General features: G+C 38.7%; 1 protein-coding gene across 1 annotated transcript in view; it reads left to right on the top strand.

The window, feature by feature from the left end:
* Positions 1-17,803, top strand: part of mgat5b (alpha-1,6-mannosylglycoprotein 6-beta-N-acetylglucosaminyltransferase B) — a 72,744-nt gene that overhangs the window by 9,100 nt on the left and 45,841 nt on the right. Inside the window, exons 3-5 of the mRNA XM_085156986.1 lie at positions 6,789-6,933; positions 14,343-14,452; positions 16,554-16,627. Coding sequence (XP_085013112.1) covers positions 6,789-6,933; positions 14,343-14,452; positions 16,554-16,627 — 329 coding nt within the window. The remainder of the gene's footprint in view (positions 1-6,788; positions 6,934-14,342; positions 14,453-16,553; positions 16,628-17,803) is intronic.

Genomic DNA, 17,803 nt, shown 5'->3' with positions numbered 1-17,803 from the left:
AAGCAATTGAATGGTGGTGCTCCTGCTCTAGCATTATTCTATTCGAATCAAACACATAAAAGATTTGGAAGTGATTCCAAGTGTTGAACTTACACTTGGTAGCTGTTCACTGGCACTTCATGTGTCAGTGGAAGCGAGGGAGGTCATTAGGCTGAAATCCAAACTAATCCAATCAGGGAGATGGGGGAAAAAATAGGAGGAGCCAAATCAGCAATTTGGTTAATTATTAAAAAAAGGATGAATGCACTGATGAGCTTAGCAACGCCAAAAGGCCGTGAAGACAACAGAAGACAGCTAAAGTGCATGATGACAGAATTATTTCCATTGTTAAGAAAAACAACTTCACAACATCTAAACAAGTCATTAACACTCTCAGGAAGGAAGGAAGGAAGGTGTCAAAGTCTAGAACTGAAAGACACCTTCTTGAATGTAAATACAGAGGGGATATAACAAGGTGCATACCACTGGTTACACTCAAGAAGAGGAAGGGCAGATCAGACTTTGCCACAAAACATTTAAAAGAGACCGCGCAGTTAAAGCGAGAGGCAAAAACCCCATCTTTGAACCAAAATGACGGGGAGGGAAAAGTATGGAGAAGGAACAAGTCATGATCCAAAGCATGCAAAATCATCTGTCAGTCATGGTAGAGGTAATGGTACAGCACGGGCAAGTATGGCTGCCAGCGGAAATGAGTCACTAGTGTTTATTGATGATGTGACTGCTGATAGAAGTATCAGGATGAACTGTGAAGTCTGCAGAGCTACAGTCTCTGTTCAGATTAAGCCAAATGCTGCAAAACTGACTGAACAGCACTTCACAGTGCAATTAGATAATGAGCCAAAGCATACTGCAAAAGCAACCCAGGAGTTTCTCAAGGTAAATAATGAGATATTCTTCAATGGTCAAGTCAGTCAGCTGATCTCAGGCTATAGAGCATGCTTCTTAGTCATTAAATACAAAACTGAAGGCAGAGAGACTCACAAACAAGCAGCAGCTGAAGGTGGTTGCAGTAAAGGTCCAGTAGAGCATCTCAAGGGAGGAAACGCAGCACTTTATTATGTGCAAGCGTTCTTTGTTAGATTTTAGGCTGTCAAGTATTTTAAACAGTCCTATTATGTAAAATGATCTAGGTTTGTCCAATAAATCCTCTGAAAATGGGGGACTGTGTATAAATGGCTGTAATTCTGAACCTGTTAATACAGTACTTAAATTAAAGCTGAAACTTTGCACTTTAGTCACATTGATTGAAAAATCCAATCTGTAAAAAACCAAAACTACAACAAACGTCATTGTAGAAATACTCACTGGTCTAACTGTATGTCAGTACACAAAGCAATTAAAATCACTCCAACTAAAGCGACCTCAGAGTGCTGCCAATGTCCCTTTTATGCTTCTATATTAATCATCCAAAAATGCAATAGTATAATGCTGGTCTATTACTGTTTTAGCACAATTTAAACTTTTTTTTTAATGACAAATCTTCAACTCCATCTTTGTGTGCATGTTTTGCATCTTCAGCTTTAGCTCTGGTACTCTTTGAGCATTTCTGCTGTACTGCTCTTCCTCTGTACCCGCACAGATTTATTCTCTTTTTAATATTTCAAGCTGTATCAATGATTCTCATTGATCTACAATGTACAGGTGGGTGGTATGACCTAAAACACGATTCCTAAACCCACTATATTTTTTTCAGAGAAAAGGAAATTCTTCTCATTTATTTGTCATGTTGCATATGTTAATAGTAAACTACCCATCACTTTATTACCTAGTTTTACCAACCCAGCCCTGATCATCAATGACAAGATTACAGCAGCTTAAACTCTAGGACTGATGACTAGCTGGAGATGGATTTCTTTGAAGGAGTTTCTGGCAGGAAGGAACCCCCCCCCCCCCCCCCCCCAACTTTTCAGGGGTTAACCATGTCTGCAGAACCTTGTGTGGTAGAACGTCCTGAATCTGTTTCAAACGTAAGAGTGATCAAGTTCATCTGGACTTGTTAGAAATGTGTCAAAAGTCTTGAAACACTCCTCATTTATTTATATTTTGCTAGGAAAATGAGAAATGCAATAATTTACTGAAAAATGTAAAATGCAATACAATATATAAGGCAAGTGAGCAAAAAAGCAGTAATTTGCAAAGAAAAACCTTGAAAGACCTTCAAAGAAGAACTATTACTCGAGAACATTTTTTTTTTAAAAAGGACAAAGTCTGGAGACAAAATGTAAAGAAATGGGGGTGGCTTAAGACTTTTGTAATGTTTTTGATGAGCTAAAACCAAAGTGAATGTATTTATCAATCTAATGATGGTATCATGATATCCATGTCTTCACACTAAAGATGGGATCCAAGCTGCTGTTTCTGCTCACAGTCATGCAGTCTAACCTGCTGCTGGCCTTTCCTGGTCTGCCTCCGCACTCTTTTGTTCCCACTTACAAATTTGTTGCTGATTTAAGCAGACTTGCTCTTGCAAACAAACAAGGCTTGACCTTTTTCTTGAGGTGTTTTCCATCATTGCAGTTTGTTTCTTTATATTGAATACATATTTTTTGGAAATTAAGTAATAAAATACAAAGTCTTTTAATCTTTTTCTTGTATGTAGCGCCTAATTACGACAATAGTCATTTCACAGCTATTTTTATTGTGTGGTATAGACTCCAGAACATTTATATAATTCAGAGGAAGCAGGGGCATTGCAGAGTCCTTCTAGCTTTATCTATCAGTAGGCTAAAGTTAAAATACCATCTTTCCCTTTAGGTAGCATCTGCACACTGCTCTTTCTTTCAAAACGGTGTACATGGCTGAAGTAGTATATGTATATAATATGACAACATGCGTAAATAATAAATAAATCACTATCAATAAATGATTTTTAAAGCATTTTACTCTACACTGCAATTACTCCTAGCAGGGTAACCACATGTATAGGCCATTATATTAACCTTTCAATAAGTCTATGTGGGAGTTTTGCATGTTCTTTCTGTGCCTGCGTGGATTCTCCCTGGGTATTTCAAGGACATGAATGTTAGGTTAACTGGTGATTTTAAACTGGCTCTAGGTGTGAATGTGAGCATAAATTGTGGTATTTCTCCTGTGATGGATTGGTAACCCGTCGCCCAGTGACAGCTGGGATAGGCTCTGTCTCAAATATTAATTTACATAGAATTATATGAAGTGCCCGTGTCATCCCCACAGAAACCTGCTGATAGTTTTTCTCCAGGCACACGTGGGGGCAACTTGCTACGTGTCTCTTTGTGCTTTATTGTCCTTACTTATCGAGCTCATTAAAGCAGTGTTCTTTAATTAATTTATTATGTAAGTATTTCTCTTAAAAGAGCAGTTTTTGCAGCCATGTCAGATACGGGGAAAAAAATGTGAAGACTGGGACTCTGTTAAAGTTGCCCAGAGGGTTGCAGAAGGCAACAGCAATCAGACAGAAAGCATGGTGTGGGCTGTACATGAGCGTGACATGTCCTACTTATTTTTTTATGCTATTATGCCAAAGAGTGCAGGGCTCTTTGTTTTTTGTGTTTTTTGTTTGTTTTGTTTTGTTTTTATGTCTGAAACTAAAATGAACACACATGATTCGTATGAATTTTATGATTTCAACATTGAGGTGGTATTAAAATCAGTCAAGGCAGTGGCAACTCTGTAAACGACTTAGGCTTCACACACTCACAGCCATTTTCCAAACATACCAACATTTTCTTGGCCCAGCAGAAACGCTTCTGAAAAAGCCCAGAGGACGAGCTTTAAATGCCACTGACATGAAGGCTGAACATGTAGGGTAAAAGCAAAGTTTGCTATTGTAGACTCAAACACTGAGGCTTGGATGGCACATAAACAATTTGCCGAGGAACTATGGCCAGAGGGCACAGACGCGGCTTCACACACTCACAGCCATTTTCCAAACATACCAACATTTTCTTGGCCCAGCAGAAACGCTTCTGAAAAAGCCCAGAGGACGAGCTTTAAATGCCACTGACATGAAGGCTGAACATGTAGGGTAAAAGCAAAGTTTGCTATTGTAGACTCAAACACTGAGGCTTGGATGGCACATAAACAATTTGCCGAGGAACTATGGCCAGAGGGCACAGACGCGGCCTAACACATTTCGCTGTGCTGATGAGAAAACTGTGTATGATTGTGGATCAAGTGATGGGGAAAGAATGGGGAAAACACCGAGGGCCACAGCTACAAAGATAAAAAGATGCTGTATATCGGGCGGACAGGCTGGGTAAAAACTGTGGTATTGAACTTCTACACAGAGCCTGTGGGTGTATTGGAAGGCAGTTGTTTATAGCCGGTCAGCAAGTGCTTTGGACACAGCAGGCTACAGTAAAGATGGTGATCTAACTGGAATTTGTTCAGAATATTGATTGTGCTGTGGCACTTCTGAAATTGAGCCTTTAAAGGAGATTAGCTGTTGTTAAATGTGCCTTTTATTAACCAGCTGATGAGGAATGACACAGAGGAGGCGCTACATTAGCACATAGATACACTATCAACTCCTGCTGCACCGCTGTCGGCGCACTCAGATCTGCATGGGAAATAACACATTAGCTAATGTTTCCCAAGAGACGACAGAAAACGGGAGCAAAAGGCTGTCTGATGAGCAGTTGATTGCAAACATATATAAGGTTTAGTGCTAAAAATGCACTGTGCAGGAAAGGTGGGGGTGGTGGGTGGGGTACAGTCTCAGTAATACTGATTTACTTGCACAACGTGTGAGAGCTGGATCATTACTGTGGAAAAATGTGAATTCTTCCCACACTTTAGCCCAGGGGCTTTGTTTATATTTACTGCAGCGAGTAGACGGCAACTGATAGGGGATCATCTGAACCTAGCAAGGAGTCTGAATCCTCCTTATTAAGAAACAGACTTTCCTTTTTGTTTTTGTTTTTTTTAATAGATGGTTTTAAGTAGTGGTTGCAATTTTCAAATAGATGTTTATTTATGTGGCCTTACATGCTACAGTTTAGACAACATGGTAATACACTAGCTTTCTTCTTTCTAATCTTCTTTAAAAAAACCCCACTAAAATCCTGGTTCAGTGTTTTATAAAAGTGTAGTATTAAACTGCTGCTATAATGCTCTAAATCTTAAAGGGAATTCATTTATTCTCTTTCTTTCTGCCTGTAGAATAAAAAATTTGTTGTCTAACTACTGAATTATTCAAAAGGAGACGTCTTTAGGCCAGTTTGACTGAGGATAATAGAAAAGCCTCAGCCAAAGAACAAAATATGCACAGGCAATGAAGGAAAGTATATCAGTGCAACATTTCTGTTAACCTTTTTTGAGAGGCACTCCTTTTTTTTGGGGGGGGGGAAGCACACATACTCTCACAAACAGCAGGAGAAGTTGAGTTTTTCTCCCCTCTCCTTATTTTATTTACTGGAGATGTAATGCAGTTTATTTATTTATTTATTTTATGTGAAAGGTGACTTTTCCCTGCCCTGTGATAAATGAACCCTGACAAGGGAAGTGCAGCCTGCACACATTGCGGTTTCCAAAGCCTAATGCAATTGATGAGGGAACGCTCAAAGGTGAGGTTTTATTTTTACTCTCTGAGAACAATATGAGGCTATTGTTGGTTTCGGATATTTTCTTTTTTCAGGAATTCAGGCTACAAATTCACTCCAAAGTCCCAAGAGTGGCACTCTTTTTCTCAGTTCTTCAATTTTTTTTCTCATCAAAAGTGACTTAAGACCTACCGCCTGAGGCACGCTGAGCTATTTGTGTTTTCTTGGTACTTCGTGCATTTACATTTTAAAATGAATACTTGACGTTGAGACTGAAGCAAACAGCAGAGGGTCAGGACCTTGGCTCAGCATTCTGCATTCTGGGACCTGCTTTGACCTGGTTGTCTGTTTCTGCAAGCCTGTTAATTGACTGGGTATTTGCAAACAGCACCCTTCTGGGTTACCACCAGTCAGGTCATTAATAATCTGAACTAAGCGCCAAAACAAGTCCAACACTGAGAGTCTAATTTGACCATTCCTTTGTTTTGCTGGGTGTGCTGGTACCCAGTGAGCAGCTGGCTTTAGTTATGACGGATGAAAGTACATAGAAAATTGACTGAGATTATGTTAAAGGTAAACCAGAGTAAATTGGGTAATGAATTAAAGTAATATAATAATAATATAGTAAGACAGGCTCTTTGAGAATCCATGAATAGGGAGCAAAAGAGGCTAAAGAGGTGGAGGTATGCTCTGGAGACAAAAAGAAAGAAAAGTCAGTAGAAGCAAGACAGAATACATTTGTGTACATGAGAGGGAGACAGGTGTAACAGTGAAGATACCAGGAGCAGATGTAGTGAAGGTGGATGAGTTTATCTACATGTTGTCAAACATCCAAAGCAAAGGATGGTGCACAAGAGAGGTAAAGAAGGATGAAGCCAGGTTGGAGTTTCAGGGGTAATTTGTGGACCCAGGAGAGTTCAAGATGTTAACATTTTCATTGAGAGTGACCGGACACGATTAGCAATGAGTACATCTGAGGGACAGCTCTGGTTGAGATAAAGGAGACAAAGTTAGAGAGACAGGGCTGACATGTTTGGGTATGTCCACAGGAGGGATAGTGGGTAAACTGAACAAAGGATGGTGAACATGGAGCTGCAAGGCAGGAGGAAAAAAACAAAACCACAAACAAGGTTCATAGATGTATTGAAGGAGGACATGTAGAGGGTTGGCTTGACCAGAGGAGGATGCTAGAGATGTTTTCTGTTTTTTGAGGTGTTATTAGTCACATAGTATTTATCTGTCTCTATTTTTTGTTTTGTTTTATTTTAGTACTTGGTGGCCAAGAGTCTCGTGGGGTGCTGAGAAAAATCTGTGACATGCTGGAGGTAATAATGAAGAGGATGGATGTTCTGTCAAAACTGGGCAACACAACTGACACCCACAGGCTGGATGAGCTGAGCTCGGCACTGGACAGGTACAGTATAGCACTGGCTTGCATTTCGATATGTGTATATGTGTATACATGTATATAGACGTATATATGATGCCAAGCTAGAGTTGTGTGTTCTGTGGTTTTCTTGGCAACTGACCTTTTCTTATGCCTGCACTTGCTCCAGGTTTAAGGATAGGAAGCTTCCAAGCTTCCTCCTTTTGTTGCATTTGTTATTAGTTCCCTTGTTGGATATCATGTCCATCATCTGTGTCTTCATCATAGACAGGAAATTTTTCCTCTCAGAATTCACTTCTGATGATCTCTAGAGAGATTTGCAGGAACATTTTCTGTTTACAGTATGGCTTGTTTACTGTGTAACCGATTCGATCTGCATTTAATGAACGAAGGCAGACGTATAGTGCCTCACCTAACCTGAACCCTGATTTCACAAGTGTGATGGGAAAATATTTACTGGCTAAAGCTCCACATATTTATATTTCTATGTTACAGTTTAGTTTCCACTGCAGAATGCTCCCTGAATACACCCTCAGTCTCACAGTTCTAACAATCATTTAATTGGCCTCTCAGGGACTAAACTGGAAATGTTACGGTGACAAAGGGCAAATAGTTTCAAAACCAACCACAAATGCTGATACATATTGGGTAAAAGTTCACACTTGAGGTTAGCGTAAAATCTCCCAGCAAGAAAAATTTTGCTCACCTAGTATAATGCTGTGAAAGTAATTAAGCTGTCCTCTTGCTCTTCACCAGCTGATAGCCTTTTACGCTCCCAGATTCATGGAAATATGAGATGCTTCTGTGTGAAACAACCAATGTATGTTTGCACAATGAGAGGATGTGCGTGTGACTCCTGTGCTCAATCCGGTCGTTAAGTCTGACGTCACTAGCCGTGTCTGGGCCTAAACTCCGCTCCAGGTCCATATATCAAATGATCACTATGGCATTATCTTCTTTAATAAAATGATCAGCGTTCTGCTCTACCAGGTGTAACAATTGAGTTTAACATCCAGGCATCCATGAAAACGGAATTTATGACATTTAACAGAGTTAGAAGTTAGCAGGAAATTAGCTTGCTAGCTTCTATCTAAATACAATATAGCATGTCCTGACTGCAAGGTTTTGGAAACAAATTAAAACGTACAGCTCTGTTATCACTTCCAACATAAATGAAGACAGAAAACTAAACAGCAGTGATGTTTGTAGGGTTACTGAAGTTTGGCTAGCTGGTATATAATGATGTGCTACGTGACCGCTAGCGACACAGCTATGTTAGCATAATATAAACAAGCTAACTTTTTTCCACTCGATAAAAGTTAACGTGAGAGTTCTCGGCGGTCAGGAACAAATGTAATTGCTTGGCAGGATGCTGTAAAAGGACCAAACTTCAGCCAGGAGAACAACTGAGATAATCCATCCACAATACAAGGTTAGTCATTCATATACTGCTGCATGGGCTGGGCTGTAGTTACATTGTAAGGTTTTAAAAACTGAGCTTAAATAAATGATTGGCGGTAATAAAAGCCGAGGGAGGTCAACAGTGATCACTGACTATTTTAGGAGCTTTTTGAGATTAAATAGAAGAAAATACAAAACATTAAACATGTTAACAACACAAAAGCCATATTAAACGCAGACTACTTTAGGCCCGGAAGTAGGATTCGTCACGTCATCACTTAACGACCGGATTGTATATCTGTGTGACCGCTAATTAATCTGTGCTGCCCTGTTGCAATTTAAGGGATAGAAAAAGATCTTTGGCTGCCACTTGCTTCTTGGGTGCTGGCTCTGTATGGACTGAAGTGGAATGAGATTGGGTTTTAGAATTATGTTAAGTTATGCATATAAGCACAGTATGATTGCTTTCCCCTGACACACACGCGTGCACACACACAAAATAATAAATGCTGCCTAAATGAAATCAGACTTTTTCTGCTCGATCTGCATCTGGCCCTGGACCACTGTTTCATTTGTTTTTGCGAGTTTCTGCAGGTTTACATATTCAGAGCTGTTTAACGAGCAATATAAATTCCAGAAAAAACTACTATATAACACAAGTGCTCATTTGAATAATTCATTTAAGTGTCATGTAAAACAGCAATGATACAATGCAATAAAGTGGTTCCACTAATGAATGTTGGTTGGTTACAACGCAAGCAGCAACCATCGTTAAAGCTGTGTGGTGATGTGCAAAAGTTTAAGGTCACGATGTACTTTTCTCTTAGTCTTTGCATGTCAGATGTTTATGAAGCAATATGTTTAGACGTGCAGAGACGAGGATCAGGCCGCAAAGGATCGTCTTTAACCTTTTAATAGTATTCACCAGCAGCTGCAAACATAAAATATTTACTCTTGTGAAAACTCTCCCTGCAAAGCAAGTCTAGTAATAGCAACCTATAATCTTATTATATAACTACTTTTCTTTGGACCCACAGTGCATATCTGAAGTAGAAAGTGTAAATAAGTGGGGAAAAAACTGTTCTTCTCCACAGCATCAGCACTATTACACAGATTGTAATGCTACGAAATGCTAATGCTGAAGCTGTTATTTGCTAATTTGGTTAATCAATCAAGAGGATACAGATCTAACTTATTTCCTCTTCTCTAGTTACAGTTTAATCCACATGTTTTTGGACAGTGAGATATTTTTGTAATTTAGCCTCTGTACACCACAGTGGATTTAATTAGACAATCAAGATCTTCAGTATAAAATTAAAAACTAAATGTGACACTTCTGCTAAACAGCTTGAATTAAAACTCTGCACTTTAGACACATCATAAATATTTCATTTAAAATCCACTGTGGTGGTGTACAGAGGTGAAGTTGTACACACACACACACGTCATTGTCTAAATACTTATAGGAAACAAATGGTTTGGCAGGATCATTGCGTTACCTTACTTAGCACTTATTTCAGCCACAAAAGCGTATTACTTACTCACTTGCATGTATAACCAGAGAAAATAGCCAGGTAACGCTGTTTTCAGGTGAAGTGATGTCTGAAATTGAGTATTTAAGCTTAAAGGATTATTTAGTTTTTAGTTGTGTATGGTTATACTTGGAAAATAATATCCAGCAAGATATCAGGAGAATTATTTTTTTGTTTTGTGTATTTTTTAAGAAAACTGATTTGGTTAATTACTACAACAGAACTACTTCCTTAATTTTAATGGAAGACCGTGGTTTGTTTTACAAATACACAATGCATATAAATGTACCTGACATACATTACAAGTGAGTGAACACATCTTTTAGAGCAGTGTTTCCCAACCGCTGTGCCGTAGCACGTAGGTGTGCGTGAGAAATGATCAGGAGTGCCATGGAAGATTGTCTGGCTCCACCTGATTAGTGCTGTAAGCGATCTGCGTGAGTAATGCGGAGAACAATTACATTCTCTTCCACTAGAGGGCAGTACAACTACCTGCTCTAATTAATTGGAGGTAAATTATCTAATTTCCAGGAGTAGGATCACGCCTCCAAACACACACCCCCACACCCTAACCGCAGCTCATTTCTTGATTAAGCCATTCGCCTTTATCTACTAAAAATGCTCATAAACCTAAAATGACAACGTGGGCCCAGCTAGTGAAATGGGTTACCAACTGTTAGTAAAACAGAAGAAGATGAAGAAGAAATAATAGTCATGCTGCGAGATGATGGCACGCGTAATAGTAATAGATAAATATTTGAAGAGAAAAAGTGGTCAATCTGACCTGGGTCCTGGAGAGAATTCAGACACCCTAGCAGTTCATCAAAAAAGTGGTCATAAAAAAAGCAAAAAATGGTGCACTTGGAACAAACCGAACCAATTCCGCTGTACCTGGTGCACGGAGAAAACTTATCAATATATTTTTTGTAACATTTTTGTTTGGTGGTGTGTCATATGATTTTTCTAATGTGAACAATGTGCCGTGGCTCCAAGAGCATTATTAAACACTGGTCTAGAGCATATATGATAAGAGCAATCACATAGACCAGGAGAACTACAGTCTTCCCATAGTAACCAGGCCTAACAATTTCAGGTCCTCCTTTAGATTATTCCATTTAAAAGGTGAAGGATAATTAAAGGCCCTTTTTCCAACTGGTGTTCTGACTTTGAGAGTGTTGGCTGCACCGGTTATGTATTTATATGCACATGTACACAGATAAGAAAACGCCAGCCCAAGCAGAAATGGATAATTTAAAAAGCAATTGGTAAAAAGTCTGTGGGCATCCAGAGAGACTGTCATGTAATTTCCACATTCAGTAATAAAACATTAAGCACAATGGTAGACACTGATCAGATGCATTCAGAAAGAATAGGTCACTGTAATCCAAGAAATACTGGGAAAGAAACGTTGCAGAAATCAAGTATTTCCTCGCCTGGAGAGACGAACTAAATTTATTCCAAAGAAAGAAACTTAATTTAAGTTTCAGCTTGAACACAAGCTTTTCAGTGTGAATTTTAAATAAGAAATTCAGATCTATAATGATGCCTAAATATTTATATGTTGTAACAGATTTAATTTCAGTCCCTTGAGCTGTTTTCATGGTTTTGATGTAAGGGAGTTTGTGTGCCATCTTTTTGCCATTTAAAAATAAGATGAACTAGACTTTTATTTCTTCCTGCATTAAACATAAACTTTGAGTTAAGTGCCACTAAACGACATCAAAGACAGGCTGCAGACCTTTCAGGGTTTGTACTCCTGAAGGGCATGAACAATAAATAACTGTGTTCTGCAGGTTGGGAAATATGGTGAAAAGGTTTTAAGACAAACTTGTTTAAGGTGTTAACCATGTGTATAAAAGTCTTTCTGGTCCAAAGTTTTCTAGCAGCAAGACCAGGAGACAATCTGGGTGCACTTCAAACTAGGGCTGGGCGATATGACCCAAAATTCATATCTCGATATTTTTTACCTGGACGGCGATATAAGATATATATCTCGATATTTTTTTTAAAGCCATAAAGTAAGAACAAAAAGAAAAGTTCTTAGTCAAAGCTGTGTCCCAGATGTCACACAGGCACTTTTATTAACATAGAGCATAGATGTACATAAAATTTACTCAAAAATAAATTATGAGCATTTATTAAATAATAATGCTCCATAAATAAAAGAAAACAATGTTGTTTTTGTGCATAACAAAAAGCTCACAATTGGGCAGTCAAAATGTAAACTAAAAGACGATGAGCATAGTAACAAAGACAGATTTCACAGCTGCTCTGTTCCCAACTTCTACTGCGTGACTCACAGCATTGAGTTTGAAATCCTCTTCATAACCACGTCTCTTAACAGGTGCCATTTATGGTCCTTATACACAGTAGGGTAATATTACGTTGAAGCACAGTACGTATCACTCCGCGAGGCTCCTCGGTAGCCGTAATGCTCCGACAATCCATCAAGCGGTGCAGCACCGTAGCTTACCAAAGTCTTACTAAAATATTTTTTGACAGATTGCTGAGCGCTGTGTACCACATAAAATCGGTTCGCGGCCATCAAGCACAACCAGAATTCATACATAAGGCGCGCTGTCAACTTTTGAGAAAATGAAAGGATTTTAGGCTGTGCAGCCCCTCTGGGCTGCATGGCGTTAGCGTGGTTAGCTCGTTAGCGTGGTTAGCTAGCTAACACGTTGCCGGCGTCCAGCCCCACGCACGGGGCGATGCGCAGTAACTCGTTAACGGAGATTTGCCGTGTCCATCTTGTCGCTTCCTGCAGGTGAAGCGATGGGGGAGGAGGGGGAGGCCAAGTAATGTTGCGTAAAGACAAAAGTGAATGAAAGAGAGGCAAACTTGCGGCTCCACAAGTATAGTTATAACGTAACATAGACTATATCGATATAAAGGATATTGTCACATCTTATATCTCGTATAAAAATATATCGATATTTTTTAAAAACTCGATATATCGCCCAGCTCTACTTCAAACTCTTGCAAACAAAATGACTCGCATAGTGAGGGGATGATGGTGGATGCTTAGGAAAAACAAACAAACTTAAGAAAAGGTCTTATTAGAATATTTTTGAGTTTTTTCTTAACATGCAAAGATTTTACACTTATCCTCGTAAACATAGACCTGAGGATTTCCTTTGTGTATTAAATTCTGTATACCTTTGGGTTTTCATATAGTTGGTTGGATACGAGATTATAAAACATAATTCAGGGGACATTGCAGATTACGACATCAGACATTTTTTTAACAAAATGATTTATACATCAGCTAAAAATCAAAATAATTAATGTCGGAGCTGCAAATGTTAGTAACATGTATCACAATTTATAGAAATATATATATATATACACAGGTTTATAACAACTTACCGAATGCTCATACAAACAGTACATAACTACCTATGAGACATTTATTAGACATCTTTAAACAAGTGTTTAAAGATGTCTAATAATGTTTTTCAAATATCAGCAGAAACTCATTGATTTTTATGCTGAGGCATACCGGGGTTTCTCACAAGAGTATTTTATAATTCATCACACAAATTCTTTAACAATTAATGGGGGCATTCCCAAGGTGAGTAAGTTTATATTTTTGTAAACTTACTTTGGTACTTAGTTTTTTTTTTTTTTTCAGGTTCAGGTCTGGATTTTAACCGGGCCATTGCAACACCCTCATTCTTTTCTTTTGCAGTCTTTATCTGCTTGACAGCTGATATGAGCTTATGTCTGTCCAAAGGACGTTATTCAAGAAGGCTTGTAGCTGGCTGAAATGCAAATTTGCAAACCTAAAGTGTGCTACCATGTTCTTCTTAGAGATGACAGGCTTTCTCCTTCCAACCAACCCATTTTTTCATAGAGCAATGAATTTCTTTTTCACATTTTTGTAGCCTCTGGGTTGAAATGAAAGGTACTGGATGTTGCAAAGTTCCTGAAACTTCCCTGTTATTTTTTTTTATGTATTCAGTTTTGTTTGTTTTCTGGCATGCCACGAAATTATGGCAACTTAAAACTGTGATATTGCATAATGTTGCCGATTTCGGACTCTTCTTTTGTCTTCATCCTAGTTGTTCTTTAGTTCATCCAATGCATCGTCTTCTCCATTGTAAATATTGGTTCCTGATCCTTTTGCCAGCAGCTTTTAGGCCACAGAGGTCAACTGGAGTGAAACACATTTGCTAACAACCTAATCGTCTTCTGTTTTTATTTCCCCAACAGACCCGCTTTAATATGCAGAGTTACTATATTATCTCAGCAAATAAATTATCTGTCAGTGTTTTAAAAGCTTTTTCGATTTCACGCCTCAAGATCTAGATAATTAACATTTCTTCTTCTGGTTCACGCTTACTGTGAAGAGTGGGAAAACAACAAACTGAATGGAAGGAAGCTGTTACAGAAATATAGCGCTGTGTTTCATTGACAAGCCTATTTGTGGTTCACATTTAAGATATTTCGGGTCTTTACAAAGTGTTTTTGTGTGTTTTTGTGTTTCATATGCTTGATTAGGATCCAGCCCATTGGTCTAGTGGAGCGAATTCAGGCCATAGCCCAGAACATGTCTGACATGGCAGTTAGAGTGGAGCAGATCCTGCAGCGCAGCATGGCCTATAACAGAGGTATGATTTAAAATACACACACAAACACACACACACACGAAGAAAACAAATACAGCCCCTCTGATGAATCTTCCCGTCAATCTCCAATCCATCCAATCCATCCAATCCCAGAGACGCCTTTCCTGCTACCCACATACTATAAGCCAAACTGTCAAGTTTGGATCTAGTTTAGCACTTGGCTGCACAATTTATGTCTAACATCCACTCGTTTGTTGGTCATATTGAACATGATAGACATTATTCACAGAACATTACCCTGGAGAATAGCAATCCAAACATGCAATATCAAAGCTACACAACTGCAGGACATCTAAATCACAAAGATGAATTGCTGCCTCGTTAATGGGATCTGTGTCTTGCCAAGCTTTCTTTATTGCCCTTCATTCTCAGTTACTTTATTTGGAAAAGAATAGAAATCAGCGTAATTTAATTCACAGCTCAGTTCCTCCTCTGTACCCCCACCTTGCACTTGACTGAAAACAATTCAACACGACGTCCGATTAAAATACGCCAGATCATTTTTCTGTTGACATAATGGGCGATATCACTCAAGTGGGGCTGATCTAGTTACTTTTGGTTACAGCTGAATGGCAGTGGCACTTTTCTTTGTGAGAGCGCGGTTGTTATCATGCTAATCAGTAAGAGTAGCTGGCAATTATTTGTCATCCATTCTGCTCTTTGATGCTCGGTAGGTGCTGGTGGAGGAGCTGCAACTTCTTCTTTTTTTAATAAGGCTTACTAGTGCTGGGATTTTAGACAGGAAAGAGGAAGGGGAGAGATACTCAATGCAACAGGAAGGGGCAAGAGGGGAAAAGGGAAGCAGGATTGTGGTGGGGGCGGATTCCAATTTTTATGAATCACACTAATGCAATCTATCTATAGTAAATCCAGTGAGCTGGCTGATGAAGAGATTTTGGCCATTTAGCAGGGGAATATGAGCTTTTACAGGAGCTTGTCTGTTATCTGCCTTTCTCTCTAATTTATCTCCGTTCATCCCAAGGGCTGGAGAATTTACAGTATGCTTTAATACAAAAAAATAAACAGACTTGAAGCCCAGAGGAAAGACTGTAGACTATAGATCATGTGCTTGTCTTATCCTCATTTCAGTGTAGCTGGGTTTTGTGCAGCTATATAAAATCTATTTTTTAAAAAAATCTAATATATTGACAGGATTTCTAAAAACACTTGAAAGAAATATAAAGATTTTACTTTGGTTGACTGAAAACAGTCAAAATTTTGGTTGGACATTACCATCATGTTTCTCTTATCCTCCTCTACACTATATGGACAAAAGAGCTGGGCCACCTACACATTACACCTACATGAGCTGCTCAGCCATGGAAAATGGTGCCATGAACCTCCCAGTGCTCAGGTTTTGTGCTGACGTTAATGCTCGAGTAGGTTTCAAGTTCTGGGGTTTTTGAATCAGCAGAAGGCGATGACTTTTACGCACTATGAGCCTGAGAACTCGACCTCCCTGCTCTGTAACTTTACGTGGTCTGCCACTTTGTGTCTGAGTCTCTGTGATTTCCAATAATAATACCACTTGCAGCTGTTGTGGAAAATCTTGGAGTGACACAATTTCACAAACTGACTTGCTACAATGGCGGCGTCCTATTACTGTAGCATGCTCAAATACAGTGAACGCTTCAGGACTCTTTTTGTAAATGTAAACAGTCGCAGCAGATGGCTGCTACTCCTTGACCTTGATTCTGCTGGAGGTTTCTTCCTGTTAAAAAGGAGGTTTTCCTTCCCGCTGTCACCAAGTGCTTGCTCATAGGGAGACTTTTGATTTTTGGTGTTTTCTGTCTATTATTGTGAGGTCGTTACCTTACAATATCAAGCACTTTGAGGCCACTTGGCTCTATATAAATAAAATTGACTGCATAGCTAGATTTTTATACAGCTGTGTCAATGAGACTAAAAACCTCTAGTATATGTGTTAGGCTTTGTGTAGCAATATACAGCGTGAAAAAAATAAATCTCAACAATGCAGCTTTTCTTTGTTGATTAATGCTGGTGTCTAATGCGTGTAGTCTTTTGTCAGAGTGTGTTTAAGCATTGATAAATACCCTGCTTTTTTTTCTTTTCTTTTCTCCAGTTAGGGACGGAGCATTCGGACAGTGTGAGATTCCTAAAGATCCCCGTTATCCAGACTGCCCCAGTAAGATGGATGTAAGTCTTTATATCTCACTTAAGTCCAAACGCAGAGAGCAATCATCCATTTGTCGTGTTGTGGCGTTTCACCTTGGTGCAAGCCAATATAAATCTGCTCTAATAAGATAAGGGAATGTTTAACCTTCAAGCGACCGAGCTATTTTAGTGTCTAAAGTGAGGTCCTATAGAACACTACAGAGACCTTTTATTTAATGGCTCTATTTAAAGCTATAATACACATATAGATTTCCTCTATGATAGATATTCTAAAATGTTCTACTATAATTATGGTTTACAACCCATTTATGCCAAAAGGAGTTAAGAATACGAATTCTAAAAACAAAATGGCTTTGCTTATATAATACTGGAAAAAAATAAACTTTAAAATTTAAGGTATTTAAAGTTTGTGTGAAGTGTATGTTATAGTGTGTTTATATTGTTTTACCAGCAAAATTTATAAAACCTGTGGCTTTGTAGTAAAATAGCAATCATAGTTGATACTTACATGCTTCGTTGTACTTTAAATACTTGTAGATCTTTAATATTTAAAAGATTTTATGATTAAACATACAAAAATATATAAGTTACAATGAGCTGTTTTCATTAACAACCACTTCTTTCCATTTTCTTCACTACAACAGTTTTTTGTTGTAAAAATGAAAGGCACAGGAGACCTCAATTAAAAAGTATGAAACATTTTTTATGACTGAAAACATCACAATATGTAAAAAAAAAAAAAAAAAAAAAGCTATAAAAACTAGAGATGGACCGATCCGATATTACGTATCGGTATCGGTCCGATACTGACCTAAATTACTGGATCGGATATCGGAGAGAAATAAAAAATGTAATCCGATCCATTAAATATCAAAAAAGCACCTCAAAAAACTTGCGACACGGTGTAACTCGGCTCATAACCGTAGCACGTTGGAGCAGTGTGGTCACGTGATAGAGCGGCTGTGTGTATTTGTAGCCTGCTAGCAAACATTTTATCTCTGAGGAAGTTATCTCAGATAGAAGTAAAGCAAGTGTGTAAGTTCATCTCTGAATGTTTGTAAAGCATTCCCGCATTAAGCTTAACAACCGATATATAGAGCAACTGCCTCTTCTCTCTTCCTCCCTCTGCTACTTCAATCATGAAACTGCTTAATGATCAGCTGATCGGCTTTTCTGTCGCGAGTCCGTCTCTCTTCT

The sequence above is a fragment of the Neolamprologus multifasciatus genome, chromosome 4 (assembly GCF_963576455.1).
Source record: "Neolamprologus multifasciatus chromosome 4, fNeoMul1.2, whole genome shotgun sequence".
NCBI lineage: Eukaryota > Metazoa > Chordata > Actinopteri > Cichliformes > Cichlidae > Neolamprologus > Neolamprologus multifasciatus.
This window is presented reverse-complemented; position numbering and strand designations above follow the sequence as displayed.